The sequence below is a fragment of the Lingula anatina genome, chromosome 4, assembly GCF_051362555.1.
Source record: "Lingula anatina isolate TDL-2025a chromosome 4, LinAna3.0, whole genome shotgun sequence".
Lineage (NCBI taxonomy): Eukaryota > Metazoa > Brachiopoda > Lingulata > Lingulida > Lingulidae > Lingula > Lingula anatina.
The window spans coordinates 14,776,726-14,797,196 of record NC_141770.1 but is presented as its reverse complement, the minus strand read 5'-3'; the positions used below and the strand labels follow the sequence as shown (position 1 = coordinate 14,797,196).

At 36.3% G+C, this 20,471-nt stretch overlaps 1 protein-coding gene across 4 annotated transcripts; it reads left to right on the top strand.

Annotated features, from left to right (window-relative positions):
• The first annotated feature begins 2,651 nt into the window (after positions 1 to 2,651).
• On the top strand, positions 2,652 to 20,336 carry LOC106156363 (xanthine dehydrogenase/oxidase). 4 transcript variants are annotated; one of them, XM_087011022.1, is made up of 33 exons: positions 2,652 to 2,822; positions 4,115 to 4,172; positions 4,799 to 4,895; positions 5,022 to 5,130; positions 5,332 to 5,458; positions 5,756 to 5,955; positions 6,325 to 6,466; positions 7,237 to 7,404; positions 7,664 to 7,740; positions 7,976 to 8,069; positions 8,435 to 8,547; positions 8,852 to 9,036; positions 9,221 to 9,386; positions 9,675 to 9,885; positions 10,190 to 10,353; positions 10,906 to 11,025; positions 11,258 to 11,482; positions 11,820 to 11,883; positions 12,667 to 12,730; positions 13,923 to 14,010; positions 14,530 to 14,616; positions 14,787 to 14,978; positions 15,271 to 15,416; positions 16,102 to 16,186; positions 16,395 to 16,493; positions 16,899 to 17,027; positions 17,246 to 17,320; positions 17,530 to 17,582; positions 18,024 to 18,141; positions 18,336 to 18,422; positions 18,561 to 18,728; positions 19,015 to 19,194; positions 19,354 to 20,336. In XM_087011022.1, exons 1-33 carry the CDS (start codon positions 2,781 to 2,783, stop codon positions 19,384 to 19,386), a joined length of 3,966 nt encoding a protein of 1,321 aa, XP_086867148.1. In that variant the 5' UTR covers positions 2,652 to 2,780; the 3' UTR covers positions 19,387 to 20,336. The 4 variants fall into 4 exon arrangements, 3 of the variants coding, with proteins under 3 accessions (XP_086867148.1, XP_086867149.1, XP_086867150.1); XM_087011023.1 differs by lacking the exon at positions 18,561 to 18,728; XM_087011024.1 differs by lacking the exon at positions 4,799 to 4,895 and having other exon boundaries at positions 2,679 to 2,822.
• The last annotated feature ends 135 nt before the right edge of the window (positions 20,337 to 20,471 follow it).

Below are 20,471 nucleotides of genomic sequence, written 5' to 3'. Positions count from 1 at the left end.
TTCACTATTCTGTGCACTTCAATAAACGTGCCCACAACTTGTCTAAAATAGACCGGAGGAAAGTGTAATTGTTCCCTAGGGCGGCTAAGACTTCTATATCACTGGGTTTTAAAGATCAGCCATGTCTTTCTTGATATAAAACAAAAATCGTTTGATTCGACTAATAAATGTTCAAATTTATACTGGACCAAAGGAAACTTAAATTTTGGTCCGAATGTTTTTTTGCTCAATTTATTTTCGTGAAGCGGACCTAATTAATGCTAAGTGATCAGGTGGTCTAATGATGTCCGGTATTCTTTTAAGTTAAAACTGATATGAAACGTGTAACCACGCGTTTAATCACTTTTTTTTCTCACTTAAACGGGCGTTAGTATTTGTTACATACGGCAGTGTGGAACATGTAATCGTTGGTGAAAGAATAAGGATTTATAACTAAGTACCGTCTTATTAACCCGGGGTATTCCTAATTCGATTGTTATGCCTCAAAATAAGATGCTCGATATTTTGTTTAGTGCAGTGTACTTACAGAAAGGTGATGTAGAACTGATTCAAAATAAAATAAAATAAAATAAAATAAAATAAAATAAAATAAACTGCTAATGAAAAAAGATCAAAATAAAATAGGTTGCAAATACACCATCTTCAATGAAATAACGGTTTTATAAATACTCTCAACTTAACAGAATGTATGTTACAAAACACCAAACTTTAAATGGTAATAAAGCTGTAAATGTGCAGAGCTGTTCGTATTTTTTTAATTTTGAACAAGAAGATAATACAGGGTGAATGACCAATATTCTGATACGCCTGAGATGTATAGATCGTCAACTGGACATCAAACTGTCAACTCGATATTTAACCTTTTACATGACAGGGGTGAGCAGGTGAGACATTACTTGTTGACATTGGATGCTTTTAGTTTAATATTGTTCATTCTATGATTAATGTAATGAATCTAATGAAAAAAAATCTCACTTTAAAAAGAGGATAACAGCAACTGAGACAGAGCAATTTGAGATGCACGGAGTGACTTTAAATGGGGGAGTCTTGAATGGGCGTCACTATACTGTTGTTATGTAAATCACAAGTCCATGCATAACAATAATAGCCATCTTCTCATATATCCATGGTTTTGTCATCTATCATAGCAAACACAGTAGGTCAAAGTGTGGGCTTTGAATAAAGACATTAACCTATCAAACCTGACACCTGTAGCCGATCATGGTTATACAGGTCTTATGCGACTAATAGAGTTGGGAATTAGGCATGTTGGCAGAAGGGGAATGCTGCTGCTGCTGCTGCTACTATTACTACTACTAGTACTACTACTACCAATAATAATAATAACAATAATAATAATTATTATTATTATAATTATTATCATTGTTCCCCTATTAGAATTCTAGGCCTCTGATTTGCCAGATACCATGCTAAATTATTATAGTTACATGTTAATTGTTCAAGCTTTGTTTGTCATATAGGATTTCTATATGGAATGGTACCCTATGTATTGAAATAAGCTGGCTGTGAATTTATCGTCACTACATTTGACAAAACATTTTTAGCACTTTTATATATTTTCAGTTGATAAATATGATACATATATTTAAGATATTCTAATTGTTGAAAACTACATCACAAATCACATGAACCAATCAATATCAGTTGTCACTCCTTCATACCTTGGTGGACAATAGGTTCAATAAGACAAATAGGACCCAGTTTCTCGTAGTCCATAACGTCTGGCCTGAAAGTACGTTTAGAAATGAACATGCTATTCTGTTTTTGCGAGTGCAAAATATTGGGGTTGTTACAAACCCTAAATTTCCGAAAGTAATTACCATTGGGTCTGTTCCTTGCCATTCTGCATGATCTGAACACTGGAACTGTTTTCCTTCAGACAAAATATTTGCTGGTAAATAAACTGTATTGGTCATCCATACAAATTGCGATAACCAAGACGGCATATTCATGGGCTTGTCACAGTCAGAGCAATGTACCAAGTTAATGGTGATTAACAAAAATAAGCTTATTATATATATATATAGCTTATATATAGGACCCGGCCCTAATGTTACCTCGGGCAGACATTGTTCACTTGAAAGAAAAAAGTTTGAAGAAATAGATAATGATTTTTACAATGCTTATTTGAAGTGGAACTGTTTATATAAACTTGAACTATTTGTATTTGAATTTCCATGCTGTGGTTTCCTCCGCGTTGAGACATACATGTACAGATGTCCTTTAACTGAGGAAAACCAAATACTGCTCATTTGCAAAAGTTCGTTGGTAGAACAAATTACGAAGTCAAGCAATCAATTTCACCGCCCTTTACATGTCCGTCATGTTCCATACAGTAAAATTCTCCCCGTCCACTTTTTTAATTCGCCGAGAAGTGTTTTATTCCTCCCCCCCCCCCCCACACCACCACCACAGTTTAAGAGAATCCTGTATCCTTCAGTTATTGCAGTGTATGATAATAAATAATCAAGATTTCAGGGATACCGGGTACTTGGCATCTGCACACACACTCCATCTGCTTTACTACATTGTATTATATTTCCCTCCTTCAAGGCGGTCATGTTTTGCTTGCCATTAGTTTGTGTATTTATTTGTCTGTGCATAAATAAATAAATAAATAAATAAATAAATAAATATATAATTGGTTTGCCTTGACGGAGGTTTACGCTCTCTGACTGCTTTTCAGGTCGTTTTCGGAATCCATATTTGTATATCTTTAACCCGGATATTAACCGTAAAGGTCACCAACTGCAGACAGAATGGAGGTAGACGACCTCGTATTTTTCGTGAATGGTAAAAAGGTAATAAGACGCTACAAAGGTGGTGACCTATGCATTTTTTAACCGTCATTTTTTATTTTACATATGCAGACTAAACTTATGCAAGTTTACAGCTGTGATATCCAGTGTATTAGCATTTATAATTAGTAGGCCTATATGTGATATGTAATATGGAACACAGCAAGGAATCGGACCATATAGCACCAGAGAGAGATATGTAATACGTTACTTCAAACATAATCTTCTCATGTTTGACCCAGTGACCAGGCTTAGCTCTTGTGTACAGGGACAAGCGTGAGATTGCGTAGAATTGCAGCGCTGAAATAGGTCAGTTGTCCGATTGGCAGCCATTAGGCAGTGGTTACAGACAAAAAAACTTATATGAAATTGTCAGATTTCAAAAAGCTGATAAAAACAAACGGGAGTGTAGCAAGAAGCCAAACTACTAAGCCAAGCAGTGCAACATAATTTGCCAACTAAATTAAGAAAAGACAGACAACCAGGACTAGAAATAAGTACCAAAAAGCGGACTTTCCAGGTAGCACACTGTACTGGCATACGGGCGCCTGTATGTAATCATACCATGAAAAGAATGATGCATGTACGCTTACCTACCCAGCTATCACACGTCTTAAGTATTGAAACGGAGCTTTCGCTTTAATACTAATGCTAATCAACTCATTCATTTATTGGTGGTAAATTGTTCGGGCTCCCAATATTATGCTTTTCAAAGTACTTAATATTCAGTGGTGCATTCCAATGTCAGCGTTTAATTTGCACATTTGTGGTGAGCAAAGGCCTACAGATGCAATTAAAGTCAACTTGTTTGCCAGGTACAACTTAAGAGCCAGACAGGATATTGTAAATTAAAGGCTATAGTGTCCAAGACTCATACTAAATACGCTCGTCCGCCATCATGTCTCTGCAATCATATTCTTACCACGCAAGATTTCTTTACACAACAACTTAACAGCATAATACATGTACAATAAACATGATGAGAATAACAAACCTAAAACGCCTTCACCGCAACGCCTCTATAATTGTCTGAAAGCACTTTATTTTCAGCAAAGAAGGCTGCAAATGACTTTAAAATAAACTGGGCTGGCTGTTACATCACCTGTGCTTTTTATGAAGTAATTCCGTATGAACGCCTAGCTTAAGTTCCTATTTATACTAAAAATTGGTGTCAAATTTTCTCGATCACAAATACAACATGCCAAATAATGAGCACAAATTTAAGGAATAAAACGTTTTATTCGTCCAAGGGTACATGTATATATATATTGCGGAATTTGATTTGTTATCCAAAGGTAACAGAAAGCAATGCCGACCCGGAGACAACCTTGCTGCAGTATCTGCGCTCTAAACGTATCCTTTCGTTTTAACTGAATATTAAAAATATTGCAATATAAAAAAAACTGTATCTATGTCTTAATGGCTTCATTGTTTCCTATGCCTTCACTGTTTCATGTGTTTATACCAAGGGTTTAGCTAGCTAGTAGACTGGTGACTGCGCTTGCATTAATATTTATAGTAATCCAATGAACGTGAAATTAAATGCACTATCTTTGCTTTTTGTTAGACTTACTGATCTTAAGATTAAAAACCCCTTAACATTAAGGACTCATTATATAATTAAGACATGATTCCATTGATGACGGGTGCATTGTTAATATGGGGGAGTTGAGTTGATATAAATCTTGCCGCTTTTTTGGGCCCAATTTATGCAAACTGCAACATCAAGTAATAAAGGACTTATATATTCAAAAGTGTAGTTAAGCAGCACCTAATATTTTAGAGAGCTAAAACACTATATGTTCGAAATGTTATTATAATGGGTTAATGTTATATTCGTTTCTGTGATACTGGTAGATTTATGTGTAGTTATACGTTCAGATATTTGTTTAATCGTCTTGTCATAATTGTAACCATAAAACGAACACCTTGGCAGCTTAAATGAAACTGATACATTCGTCCTTAACTCCGTGTCTCAGTGCGTCTTCCTGGCACAAAACTTGGCTGTGGAGAAGGCGGGTGTGGTACATGCACAGTGATGATATCAAAGTACGACCAGGAACAGGACAAAATACTGTATCCTTATGCACTGTTTTCTCAAATCCTTTCTCATTAGGGAGCCATACCGTATCCAACACACAGTGGACGTTTGATAATTAATCTTGACATCTTTTTGCGTTGTAAACCTTATCTGTTAACCAGTCATCTTGCAGCCAATGCCTGTCTTGTCCCAATATGTTCTCTCCATGGCCTCGCTGTCACTACAGTGGAGGGGATTGGTAGCACTAAAACGAGGCTACACCCAGTGCAGGTAGGGTTGGTTTGGGTAGACGAGGTCTTACGAATTTGACAAAAATTGAAAAGATGTTTTACTTTTTTTTCTTTATTTCGACTGCGTTTAGACTTGAAGGCACGTTGACAATTTGTAAATGGAGTTCGCTTCGTGTCTCATTATCATTTTAAATTAGTTTCTTTCCGTGTTTTTCCTCAAAAAGGGATGCATTGCTTTCAGGAGATAATAGCTAAGTCCCACGGCACACAGTGTGGTTTCTGCACTCCAGGAATGGTGATGTCAATGTACACGTTACTAAGGAATAAGCCAAAACCGACAGAGGAGGAAGTGGAACATGTGTTTCAAGGTACTTTGTTTGAACCTCGTATTTTAGTTCAGGGGAAGTTTCTTTCTTTCTTTCTTTTTTTTCTTTTTTTTTTGTTTGTTTGTTTGGGAGGGGGGGGGGGGGTAAAATATACGTATTTGCAGAATTCAGTACTGTGCAATGGATCGGTTTCATTTCTTCCATGCTTTTACTGGGAAAAAATAATCATGCAAATACAAGTTGTTTATAAACAGCAATAACGGTGGCGAAAGGCAATGGTGGCATTGCATTTTATTACAGAATGTTCATGCTTACTATAAATCTATTTTATCTCTTTAGGAAACCTGTGTAGGTGCACTGGCTATAGGCCTATCTTGGACGGGTTTAAAACGTTCAGTAGAGACGTATCATGCTTAATGGGGGATCAATGCTGCAAAAACCAACCAACTGCCATCGAACCTGCATTAGATTGTGCTGAGTCACGTGACTATGTCCCCTTCGACTCAACTCAAGAGCCGATTTTCCCCCCTGAATTAAAGGTCATATTTACTTGATTTGCTTTACCATTAAAAAACAAAATGAAATGATGTTATATTTGTCTAAATGAAGTATATGTAAGTGTACTATGTGAGTTATCAGCATAACGGGACTCGCAGATTTCCTTGTGAAGAATACAACTTTACCTGTTCGAAATATTGCACAAAATCCAGTACAACGTTAACCAAATCGATAAACGATTCGACTCAAAATTACATTTGAATACAGTAGACGTAGAAATAGATAGGTCCGAATGAAATAAAACAGTAACGGTTACAAATGTTACAACATGATAATACCTTTAAAGTAAAGAGTGAATTTTGCAAAACTTACTGCTTTCATATCCTAGCATTACATACTTGACATTGCAGCTCGCAAATTCCTTAGAGTCAAAATTGCTCACATTCGTGGGCGAAAGGATAACGTGGTTTCGACCAGTATGTTTGGAGGAGCTTCTGGAATTGAAATACAAATACCATGATGCCAGACTGGTCATTGGTAGCACAAGTCTTGGTACGTTTGTCAAGTTTTCCAGCCATTTAGATAAAAAGGTTTTGATTGAATTGTAGTTGTAGGGTTAAACATATTAAATAAAAGATTAAAGAATACTTGGTGACTGTTAAACGACAGTGCCAATTTTTGATAGGAGAAGAGTGAGTACAGAAATGTGCACTTTTCTATATTGTGAAGAAGTCAGAGCATTAGAATTATGCAATAACGTTAACTGCGGTTCAGCCAAAGAGACCTGGGCTCCGTATCTCGAAAGGTTCGCTATGTTGCGCACGAGCGTTAGTGTCTCGATTCCATAACCGATTCTATTTCGAGATACGGGGCCATGGTATCGAGACACTTGCGCACGTGCAAGTGCGTCTCGATTCCATGGCCCCGTATCTCGAAATATAATCGGTTATGGAATCGAGACACTAACGCTTGTGCGCAACATAGCGAACCTTTCGAGATACGGAGCCCTGTTTGCCATAGAATTTATCTTCTTCTTCTGTTGAACAACATGCACTGTCTATCTTTAAATACAGATGAATAGATTACAAAAAGGTGCAAATGTAAAGAAAATTAAAATTATGCATTTTTTTATCTGCAGGTAAAAGCAGGTTTGTTAAATAATAAGTTTTTTATAATTTAAAATTCCAACATTTATTCATTTGTAAACAAAAGGGTGTGTATAGCTTCAATAGAGTGTACTGTATAGTTCTTAAAAACTTGGACTAGAGACATCAACTTTAATTTCCCTATATGTTAATAGTCATTGTTATATTTGTATCTAGCATTGGACTTGAAAGATGGAAAATCTGATATCCGAGTTATGATTGCCGCGACACACGTGCCAGAGTTGCAACAAATTGTTAAGGATGACGCGGGGATCCATGTAGGTGGCGCTGTGAGTCTCGCGAGATTTGGGGATTTTCTTGCTGAAATAGCCAGTAATATCCCAGGTGAAGAAAAGATTCACTACCTAAGAATGGAAGCATATATTTTTGTTATGTAAGATGAGAAATGGTTTATGGTCAAATAGCTTTAGCAGACTTTTTGTGTTTCATTATGTTTTTGAATAAATTGCTTTTATGATTCATTGTAATTAACGGCGTTTGCACATGACCATTGCTGCGTAACATTTATCCAAAACTTATGTTTCTCACCGAACGTGCAGAAAAATTAAAATGTTATGTTTCAAGTAGAAATATACCCTTTCAGAACGTCAAGCAAGGATCTTTAAAACCATGCAGGACATTGTTTATGGGATCGCAGGGCAACAGATTCGTAATGTGGCAGTAAGTTCATAAGTACATTTTTTTTACGTATTTCACTTATATATAGAAAAAAACGTTGTATAGAGCCTGTGTGTTAGTAAGTCATCATATCTACATCTCTCCATCGATATTGATTTAATATAACTTGATACAAACGGTATCTCAACAACGCTATAGACGCGACTTTACATGTAACAGTAACACAGCATGGACAAATCGCCCAAACATGTAGTAAAAACTATCGATTCATTTTCAGTCGTTGGCTGGGAATATTTTGTGGGCACATCACCATTCCGACCTCGTTCCTCTCTTGATGGCTACGGGATCTACGATAACCCTGATATCGAAAGGTAAAAAGTCATTTTAAACAATAAAGCATACATAAGCAAATGTTGTCTTAATTGCCTTTAGGGCTTTGAGCTTCTTCCCCAACAGTGTGTTTTCAGAGGTTCAAGCTCTGTAGGCTTACATCATCCATTAGGCATTATTCGATTTGTCATTGTTAAACTCAGCATTGCAGGGTTCCATATTTAACATCAGTTGCATATATGGCACCTACTATTATTACCTATTTGTCTTTACTTGACGTATCCTGACATAATAAAAAATACTACCATCGCCATAATAAACATATTTTGTTCTGTTTCCATTGCATGTTCTTATTTTGTTCTTATTTTGTGCACATTTTACCAAACAATATTAATTTGATTTTTAGAACGTGGTCGGAGAGATGCTCTTATGGACAACACATTTTTCGTTAGTCGCAAAAAGTGGAACATTGGATCTGATGAGATTATCTTGTCTGTCTTTATCCCGTATTCAAAAGAGGTACGAAGGGTTTCCGCCATATATATATATATATATATATATATATATATATATATATATATATATATATAAACGTTTTATTTGGCTATATATATAAGATATTGTAAATCGCCAGCCTGTCTCTAGAGTTCTCCTTTTCCCACCTTTAGTACGTACATAATGATGGCCAGGGAAGTAATAAAGGCAGCCTTATTTACCTTTTTGGATGATTATAAAGTTTACAAAAAATAATTAAATGGTCGCATTATTTCTGGTATCGTTATATGTGCACAGTATGCGCATGAAATGCTTCCAATTGTTTTAGAACGAATTTGTGTCCAGTTACAAACAAACCCAGCGTAGAGAAAATGCAGGAGCCATAGTGAATGCTGGGATGAGAGTCCTGTTTGAAGATGGAACCGACGTCATCAAAGAACTATCACTGGCATTTGGTGGCATGTCTGAAACCCCTTCATTGGCCCTTAAAACAGCAAAGAATGTAATTGGAAGGTACAGATAGGTGCATGTAGGGGTCTATACAGATACCATGTATAAATGTACAGTCAATTGGAGAAGAACAAAGGAGAACACCAAAAAGTTTTAACTCTGTTTCAAACTCTGTTTTAAACTTTGTGCCATTTTTTTATGGCGCAGATATCACACGATAATGCATTTTACAGTAACTTCATTTTAGAAAGTGGGACGAGCAGCTTCTAACAGATGTAAGCCAATGGCTGGCAGAAGATTTTCCAGCACCTCCAGATGGCATTGGTGGTCATGTAGCGTACAAGAGGACACTGGCTGAATGTTTCTTTTTCAAATTCTACCTAAAGATACACCTAGAGCAGTGTAGAAATGGGGTACTTTAACTATTTTTATTATTGTATGTATTGTAAAACTTGCGAGCATACAATGTAATTCACAAACAAGTGTTAGACATAATGCAAACTCTTGAAAAAATGAGAAAAAATAATATATTACAGAATTCCAATATAAAAGAATGCTAATAATCTGATCTGATTTACAGTCTTGTCTCACGTAGTTACCGCATTTCACATACACTTTGCTTCATTTTGAACTTGTACCAAAATGCTAACGTAGAACACATACGTTTGCAAATCATGCCTCAAGTTACATCTGTCCTTTAGAAAGGTGAAGTGAGCAATACAATTCCCCAGTCGTACGCATCTGCAGCGCTTACTTTGACACGTGGGACAAGTCGTGGCACGCAAGTCTTTGAGGAGGTGCCCCCTGAACAACCAGAATACGACGTCGTTGGGCGCCCATTGCCACACAAGGCCAGCATGCAGCACGCAACAGGGGAGGCTCAATATTGCGATGATATGCCATTTTTAAACGGTACTAAAAGGAACTAATATTTTTGACCAGCGATTATCAGTATGATTTCATTAATGTTACAATTCTGTGATACGTTCAAAGACATGTTTTAGTAGTCACAAAATAGTCGCTGAAAAGTTAAAATATAAGACCAGACGATAACAACAGCGCAATAATCTCAACCATCTGGGAAAAAAATAAACAACGACGATTAAACTGTGAAATTGGACAGCTGTCCCGATGTCGAATCAATTCCATTGTCATTAAAAGCACATATGGATTTGATTCTATAGGTTCTCAAAACGTGTCTTTCATTATAATACAGGTGAGCTGTACTTGGCATTAGTGACAAGCACCAGAGCCCACGCCAAGATCCTCTCAATTGACACTAGTGAAGCCCTTGCATTGCCTGGAGGTGAGGTATTCTTTGGCCACAAGGATGTACCAGGATCAAAGATCAGAACAGAGGAGATATTTGCTTCCGAAGAGGTACCAAAGGCATTGTTTGGTACAACTAAAATGAACCCTAGAAATTGTGAAAAGTTGTGCATTGGGCAATTGTCTACATAGACCGGTTTTCTCCTATAATTAATTTATACTTTATTGAGCAGTAAGCTATTCCGCGTTCAGATCATCAGATTGCTTGAAATCTATCCTGTATCCTTTCCCTACTTTTAAACATTTATCAATGAACCGTTTTTGCCTTTGCTGTGTGAGGCAACCCCTAGGCCCAAAGACCTAAACGTCCAAATACTGAGAATACCTACGGGCACATGTTCTAAAAGACGTCTCATGGCTCAAACCTAGCAACAATTAAATAATTTCAATATTAGAAAGTCAGACATCTGTACGAAGTATATCTTGAATGTTGTAGTGAGGTGAGTTCGGATAGCACACCTTTACTTTTAATGGCTAAAAATATTGAACGTATACGTATGTGGTATTTTAATGGTCAGAATATTTTGTGTGGAAAAATATAAAATTTGAAGCTGTTCATGTTAATAACCCTTGATACATAGTTATGAGACGTTGTTATTCTAGGTGACTAGTTATGGTCAGGTGATAGGAGCCATTGTGGCCGACACCAAAACGAATGCACAGAGGGCAGCAAAAGCTGTGAAAATTGAGTACCAAGACCTTCCAACAGTGTTGACAATGGAGGTATAAATAAGAAAACAATACACCCGGCATACATATGTTAAAATAAATAACAAATACCAGACTTTCTAATCAATTAGAATAACGACCTGTAAGTTAGTTTTCGAGTTCTAAATATGACGGAGTCGTATATGTGACAAAAATATATTTAATCAAAAATACGACAAAGTAGGTCATGGTTTCTATGAAAGAAATGGAAGTTATACGATTCAAGTAAAAAAAAATATTTTTGTAGGAAGCAATTGAAGTAAAGTCATATTACCCTGTACATGAGAATGTCATCAAAACCGGCGACACGACACATGGCTTTGAGCAGGCTGAGCACATCTTAGAAGGGGAGATCAAAGGAGGGGGACAGGAACATTTTTATCTGGAGACGAATGGGGCTAGAGCCGTACCTAGAGGAGAGGATGGAGAAATTGAGATATTTTGTGGCATACAGGGCCCTTCAGATGCCCAGGTAACTAAGAGAATTATGCAGTGTATTTTTTGTAATCAGGACAGCTAAACCCATACGTACCAGTTGTATGCTCTTCATGACGTATGGATTTATTTTCTTTCACCTTCCCTTGTTGTCATCAGGTGTCAAGTTCTATTTTTAAAACAATATAACGTATCCAATATCTACATACAGTATGAATAGAATTGTAAACAGTGCATTTTTAATATGTTCATAATTTCTCCATGTAAAGATTGTATGAGGTACACACGCACACGTACACACAAACAAACACGTTGTTCTGATTTGATGAGTACGTCGATCTTTAATTATGCCATTCCTCTTACGTTCCCGAAAGGCTGAGGTTGCTAGAGCTCTTGGCATACCGATGAACAGAGTACTCGTGAGAACAAAACGAATGGGTAAGAATCACTTTTGACACTGGAAATTAATACAGTCACAATCTCAAGACAAATCTACAATCTCAAGACAAACATTTGTGCTAATACTTCTTTTACTGAGTTTATATGTAACATGATGGCTGCCATTCTTCGCTCAATTTTTAAAAATTTAGCATTTAAGGCATGCAATGTTTTTATAGCTTTAGTAAATTTTCAAGTATTTTTAAATCACCAAGGTTTAGCACGTCTGTTGACAAAATTACTAATTCTATAAAACTGTCTTTAACTTTCTAATTTGTCATTTAAGCGCTAGTTTCGTTAAGAAGAAAAAATTATAATTTGCGACTCTAGCACAAGTTTATATATACCAATTCTCTTATCAGTTTTAAACAGGGTATATTTTTGTGATTAAGAGAAAATTGTGAACGTTTTGGGGATATTTTTTCGTTGTTTAAAGATTATTGTATGTCTTTGGATGTGAAAATAATTTTAATATATGTCAGAATTTACACTGACAGCGTAGTTTGTCTTTGTATGCTTTTAGAATAAAATCGAATAACAATCTAGATATAAAAATACCAATATATAGTTCACCATTGCTTTTGTCTATTTATATGTTAAAATATTTCATAATTAATATAATGTATAATAAGTTATTGCGCGCGTCAATATTTGAATTTTTCCATACTATGTCCCTTGTATTGAATGTTTTGCAACCGATTTCGCAGCGGAAGATTATTTTTTCTTATTACTTGAACGTCTTTTTGTTGAAAAACTCAAAGTTAAAAATATGATTCTATATAGGTGGGGCTTTTGGTGGAAAGCAACTGTACGATGTTCTTTTGCCAGTCGCCCTTGCTGCACAAATGTAAGTAAACGAGCATTTTTTTTTTCAGAAATGAAAATTATCAAACACAAGCCAAAACTTCCATACCGTTAGCTTACGGCAAGACCAACCTGGACGTAGGCCTTCATCAGACTGATGTGAGCTGATGTTGACACTCACTGACCGCTAGTTTGTGTAGCGGCCAGGACCCTCATATAGATGTCAGTTTATGAAAGTTTTTTGGCTTGTGTGTGTTTGATAATTTTCATTTATGATTCAACTACCAAGCTTATGGACATTTTTGAACATTTTTTGTTGTGATCAAAACAAAAGCAAATAAGTGTATAACTATGTGCATTTTACGGGACACCATCAGTATTTTACCTCACATACGGTCAGACGTTGGGGACTTTAACTTAGGACGAGTGAGGCGATATTGAGACACATTACTTGGTTTAAGGTATGTTTTATACACTAAACCTCTGTGTTGTGCATGGCATGTCGCATCATCCGCATTTGACCACCCACCTATTTCATGAAGGTTATCAAATTGTTTAAGCTTGATTTTCATATCATTTCCAATAGTTTTGAAACTTTTGTCAGTTCGTGATATAAATTAGAGGAATGTGTTTCAAAAGTCTTCAAATGTTGAGTCAATGTCCCTTGATTTAGGTGACTGAGGTACTAGTACTTTTAATTAAAATAACAGTTTGTTACGATATATTGTATGGTACATTACGTTTCATCAAGTATGCTTCGCATAATGTTTAGTGGTGAAGCATCATTGTAGACCAAAGGCTCATTCCCAGTGAAACTATCGGTCTACGTAGGTAGATCCTCCCCCAGGTGGACTCTTGCTAAATGCAATCAGATTAACGGATTAACATGCCTCATCTTGTTTCCAATGTACTCGTACAACCACCGGCCTTTCTCCTTTCTACTCAACACCAGGGGGAAGCGTGATAATCTGCTAAGCTGATTGCAATCTAGTCCCTGCGGGCTAGAACGATAGTTTCATTTGGAATGTACCCAAAGTCAATGGTGACAATGGAATGGTGACAATGTACATACGTGATCATCTAAACTCGGTGCAATCCACTATCTACACAGCAGCTTCAGTGAGAGCGACATGCCTTATTTCGAACAATACTTTTTTCTACATTTATGGTGCAGAGATGTTATTTGTGTAACAGAACAGTTCTTTGCTTCATCGTTTGTTGATTGTTATGCGCAGGTTGAACAGACCGGTGCGTTGTATGTTGGATAGAGATGAAGACATGTTGATAACAGGAGGTAGACACCCTTTCCTCGCAAAATACAAGGTATTTCTTACTATATTTAAATATTTCAACTGGAACTCTCTCTCAGTCTCTCTCTCTCATACATTATTTTCGAGTTCTTCACAGTAATTCTATAGACTTCTGTGGATTCTACGACAGTCCTTTTGCACATTTCTGCTACGATAACCCCCTCCGCACACCCTCCCTCCTATTCTCTACATGCTACTACACAAACAGAAGTTCTGACTTGACAGTGATTTTTCTAAGTGGGCAGGAATGTTGATATAATCAAACGCTTTTCATGATTATTATTTGCAATGGTCTTACATCTAAGTTCATTTAATTTGGGTAGGGTTTGCGGATATGGTCTTATGGTGAGGGTGTTTGCCAGGGGTTTGGGGTTCTCCAGGGAATTGCCTTAGCTATTATTATTATTATTATTATTATTATTATTATTATTATATATATATATATATATATTTTTTTTTTTTTTGAATAGTTGCATTAATTTACTATAATATATACTATAATAACAGAAATGGAAATTAATGTTTGTTTTAGGTTGGAGTGGACAGCAGGGGACGTTTACTAGCCCTAGAAGCCACGCTATATTTAAACGCTGGCAATGTGTGCGATTTATCCCCATACGTAGGTATAGTTTAAAGAATACCTCGTGTTTTATTGTATAATCGGGGCAGAAACATTGAAATGTGTGTGTTTGTGTGTGTGTGTGTGTGTGTGTGCGTGCGTGTGCGTGTGTGAGTTATCATATCGCTCATTCATCTATTAGGCCCCATATAAAGTGTTTTATTCATCAGGTTCTAGGCGAGGCGTTAGACAGATTTGACAGCTGTTACCTTATTCCAAATCTACTGCTGACTGGCGTCTTGTGCAAGACCAACCTCCGCTCAAACACGGCGTTCAGGGGATTTGGTAGCCCTCAGTCAGTTTTGGTTATGGAGAACATAATCGAAGATATCGCTGTTCAACTAAAGATCCCACCACGTACGGTACGTTCAAGAAAAACCTCGAAAAACGCACTATGTATTAAATTGTGTTTGTGCCTTTACTTTGAAATCACCGAAGGATCATAATTTGACTTTCTTACTTAACCTTTGTTTTTGTCATAAAACCAATTTTGTCCACGATCCAGTATTAGCGCCTGGCCTTTAATAAATTCATAAATTATGGTAACGGGTATCATGTTATATTCTCCAAATCTGCCAGTAAATGTGAAAACGTAATTATTCAAACGAATAGGCCTAATATACTAATATTAAGTACCATTCCCATATTGTTTAGGTCAGAGAAGTGAATATGTACAAGGAAAATGATCTAACACCCAATGGCAATCGCCTGGTGAACTGTAACATAGGACGTTGCTGGACTGAGGTTATCAAACAAAATGGATTTCATACGAGTAAAAAAGAAGTAGAAGCGTTTAACAGGTGATATGAAATTAAGATAAAGTACTAAGGTACTTGCCTATGTTAGTTTGCAACCCATTAATATCCAAACACTAAATACTAGTTTCTTAAAGTTAGTAAAAACATTGAATGGCGTGACAGCAACGATCACCGTTCAAACTCCGACCAGGGCCAAGTTAAATTGAAAAGATTGCACGCTTCAGTGACGAATTCGACGTTATTGTAAACTGGGGCCATTTGTATTGCTAAAAGTCCGAAAAGTTACCTCTGACCGTTTGTTATCCCCTTGTATGAATCACGGTTTTTAAAGGTGGCATTGGATAACTTCACATGTCGGTCCCTACTGAGCATAACATAACATAATATAACGTGACTAAATTTATAATTCGGATGTCAAACAAAGGATATATTGACTACATAACTTCAGGTAGTGAGAATATTCGCATCTACAGTTTCACGTAACACTTGTGGTCATTTTACTGTCAACAAATTATTGGAAATTTTTTTTCTCGGCTGCCCACTAAGAAAGACAAAGCAGTAGGCATGTGTTTGTCTGCGTGTAAGTTTGGATGTTCGTGTCGAGCAGCTACATCTAGGACAACCGTTCTTGTCCCGATATAGCTTATACTCTAAATATACACATTGTATCGTTGTTACAAATCTAATGAAACATCACGATTAATTACAAGCACCAAATCTGTTTTAGCAAAAACCGTTGGAAGAAGCGTGGCATCGCCTTGGTTCCTGCCAAATATCCGATTACTAACTATCCTAATCGTCATCTACAGAACGTAAGTACAGTGTACTTATATTTGTAGAAGTGGGTGGCTTATCATAATTATAACAAGTTGCTGATGATGATTCTGTTAAGATAAAACTGTCTTTTTAAAAGAGCGAGATACATGTTTAATAAACAATTAGGCGGTACTTTTCAATTAAAACATTGCGTCAATTATATCTATGTCGTATAATTATAATCATCACCATTTTTACCGATAGGGGGCTGCACTTGTTCATGTGTACCAAGAGGACGGTTCAGTTCTGATAACACATGGTGGTGTAGAGATGGGACAAGGATTGCACACTAAGTTGATACAGGTAGTGTGATAATTTACATGAAAACTTCATCCAATCTGTCCGTTCACTTCATAATATTCTGTATTGGTTTTAATGAAAAATTACTAATATAGATCCAAAATTTTAGAAAATACACTCAATGAAAATGGATAAAATCCGTGAAAATCCGTGAAAAAGAATGGACATTGAGGTAATAGCTGAACATACTCACTACGACAATGTTCAACTATAAAGCAGTTAGTTTTAGCTTCACTATTTATAATAAGGACGATGCGTGTTTTAACCCTTTTTTTGTATAATTACAGTTAAATTTTGTACTGCTATATTTCTTCGTGTAATAGGAGATGGACGCAGGGCAAAAAAGTAAACTGACGCTCCTTATCAGCCGTAAGATAATTACATATTAAAGAATTTGTTTTTTGCCAGATTGCCAGCCGAGCATTACAGATCCCAGTTCGGAAAATCCATATCAACGAGACATCTACCGATACGGTGCCCAATGCCACTGCCACAAATTCCAGTACAAGCACTGATTACTTTGGAATGGCGGTATTGGTAAGTTGAATCATGGCGCCGTTGAAGTTGAAATATTTGCAACGGAGAATGCAGCTGAAAGCTAGGCAGCTGGTTATGCGAAAGTACTTTCAGCTTGAAATTGATAGCAATTATTTTCGTACCTTTTCGATTTATCGTGTTGATTAACCTATTGGAATGAAAAAAAAAACAAACATTTCTGGATTTATCCTATTAATATGCCCTCTTCATATCTCCAGAACGCCTGCAAAGCACTAAAAGAACGACTGGCTCCATATGTCACTGAAAAGCCAAGTGGCACGTGGGAGGATTGGGTAAGCTATTCAGACAAACAATGAAAGAGAAATAAAAAACTCAAACATTTAAAAAAAAAAGTTTCTATATCAAAACTTTCAAATGCCATAAGGACAGAAAACTATTTTTCTATGGATTAGAAACGAAACTAATATTTATTTCCTTATCAGTAATGCTGTGTTGTCTTCAACCGTGTTTTTAAACAATATGGCTTCCAATTCTGTCTTAGGTGAAAGCTGCCTACATGGACAGGATCAGCCTATCGGCGACTGGATTCTACAAGTAAAGAAACCAGTACTGTATTTAAATGGATATATAAACAAAGAATATTCAGTTTAGTGATTATAACTCATAGAAATAATGGGAACCATGAAAAATCGCCTACATAAAGTCAATCAGATATTGTTTCTGTATACCTTATCTAGTTTTTGCTTAGACGGAGCTCGTTGGATTAAATGCAAGTCCATACTTTACAGGAAGAGTTTTTGCTTAAGGCATGCATTTGAAATTTCATTCTTTGGCATCGGTAATAACGTTTTAAAACGAAAAAACTATAATTTTAGACATAAAAGATGATTGACAAAGTTATTTAATATATTCAAAACGAGAAATAAAGTTCACATGGCTAATTTTGCTCTCTATATTTTTGGTTCTCGCTGTCCTCTGCCTTCTCGGGTTCTTTATTTAAATCATTGTAAACTATTCCTTTCTAATAACATGTAGAGTACCAGACACATGGGATGACAGTTATATAAAGGGTGAGATAGCAAAAGAAGCGTACCATACGTACGGCGCTGCTTGCTCCGTGGTGGAAATAGATTGTCTTACAGGAGACCACGTGGTTAGTTGCCTTTCACCCATCTCAAATTCAAACAGTTTACATTACGATAATTTGATATATCTTTGGCTTTAAAATGTCGACACGCTAGAATGATAAAACTGTTCATAGAAAATTAAGTTAAAGTGTCGCCACTTCTTTGTTTTCAATACCATAAATACTACATGTAGTTCTTTATATTCGAATCTATTCCTAAGGTGTTACGAACCGACATTGTAATGGATGTTGGAAGAAGCCTGAATCCGGCCATTGATATTGGACAGATAGAGGGCGCTTTTGCACAGGTATAGTGACAACAAGCACTTTAACCATTCAGTGTGCCCGAAAAGATAAATATATCTTCCAAATTGAAATTCTTTATGTCAAATTCCAAATGAGCGTTAAATACCGATTTTCCAGCTGATATATATATCTTATTTAAGGGTTATGGGCTATATACCATTGAACAATTAAGATACACTTCTGATGGAAAAATGGTAACCACCGGTCCAAACACGTACAAGATCCCAGGCTACGCAGATATCCCTGTAGAATTCAATGTGTCCTTCCTGAAAGGGGCGTCCAATCCAAGAGCTGTTTACTCTTCTAAGGTGACAACACACCAGTATAAAGTGACAAGGAAATTCAATGACAGTAACATTGCCGAAAACAAATGTGAATAATAATAATAATTAGAATAAGAATTATTATTATTATTTTCTGTGTACTGTGTCGACTTCATCGCCGTCGAAATGATCGTCGCCATTGGCTGCAAGCTAGCACTACTACTTTAAAATTTGCAGGAAGGTTTTGTTTGGTAAAAATGCAAGTGTAATCGAAAAATCGGCCTATTTAAGTCATCAGACCGTTTGATTACGAAATTTTTCATTTTTACAGGGAATTGGTGAACCTCCTCTGCTACTGGCGTCTGCAGTATTCTTAGCCATCAAAGACGCCATATCGTCCGCTAGAGCCGAGTCCGGTTTGAAAGGGAGGTTCCGTTTGGACAGTCCAGCCACGGCTGAGAGAATCAGGATGGCATGCGAAGACCACTTCACAAAACACGCTCAGACACATGTACGTATTAAAATAACTTAAAGTTATTTTTAAATCTTTTCATCAATTGCTTGGTCTTCATTTATACTTTTTTCGATTCTTGTGAAAGATTATTTTTATCGGAGCTGTACAAATTTAATAAATAAATAAATAAATAATGATAATAACGTCTCTTTCTAGTTCCAATCGAAATCAAGATTCATCGATGAGTAGCTTCCTTTCGACAACTATCGTAAGAGGCAACCAAGCGTTGAAGATCGAGTTCCTGAACAAGATGTATCTTGTGTTCTAACCAACAATATCACCACGAAGTTCTGTATTCGGAATTGGATCAGGAAAGAAGATAATATTTATAACAGACATAAAGTGCATATAATATTGGAATTCAAAAGTGGCGCCTTCCCGGCAAACTCCCCACTACTGCACTGATGCCGGTGTGACAGAAATGATAGTCTTGGGAATGGAAGTTAATAGTACAGGTTAGAGCATTGGGGATAGTGTATAGGACGACTCACATATGTCACCATGCAGTACAAAGTAATGGAGAACGGACTACAGTTCCTAGCGGACTACCATGCCTGTCCCACCGGTGTAACCACTTGATGGCCATGTGACATTATTTGTTCCTTTTCTTTGTAGAAAGAGTTTTTTTTTTTTTTTTTTTTTTTTGAGAGAGAGAGAGAGAGTAGGCCCATTTTTTCAATTTTTACAATAAGAAATTAGTAATCAGAAGCACTTTTACAGTATGTTTCACATGCGAATTAATAGTAAATGACATGTTTTACGTTACCAAATACTACTAGGCCTACATTGTTTTCGAGTGTATTTGGAATTTATTTCTGATGTTCAATTGTTTATCTAACTACATAGAAAAAATTCCCTTTTGCTTAAAATATTTATTTTTTAATTAAACTAGTGAGTGGAATGTTGGGTATTCGAGTCTCCTGCAACTAGAAATAAAGTTTCTTTGCGAATGGTGTGTAGTGTGTGTGCTTATACAGTTAGCGATTGTCGATTTTCACAACAATTTTATAGTTTTTTTAGTACATGTAGTCTCAAGATTACCTGATCTGGTGGCTGAGAAGACGGCTAAATCTAATATTAAAAGAAATAAATAAATGATGGTAATAAATCTGGTACCAAAGACGGCATTTTTACAACAACCAGCAGTGGGTAATTTGATTGATCGGTAATTTTTCCAGTCTATACATGTAGAAGCAGCAAAGGTAATGCAGCTTAGGTATGAAGACAAAAGGGGCCCAGAGATTAACCTTATCAATAGTGTTTCGCTTGTGTTG

Bases quoted from the DNA above. Each gene is read 5' to 3' on its own strand.
- LOC106156363 (XM_087011022.1), top strand. From the start codon at position 2,781: ATGGAGGTAGACGACCTCGTATTTTTCGTGAATGGTAAAAAG. The intron at 5,459-5,755 runs GTACTTTGTTTG...TTATCTCTTTAG, and splicing joins AGTGGAACATGTGTTTCAAG to GAAACCTGTGTAGGTGCACT. The intron at 16,494-16,898 runs GTAGTGTGATAA...GTTTTTTGCCAG, and splicing joins TGCACACTAAGTTGATACAG to ATTGCCAGCCGAGCATTACA.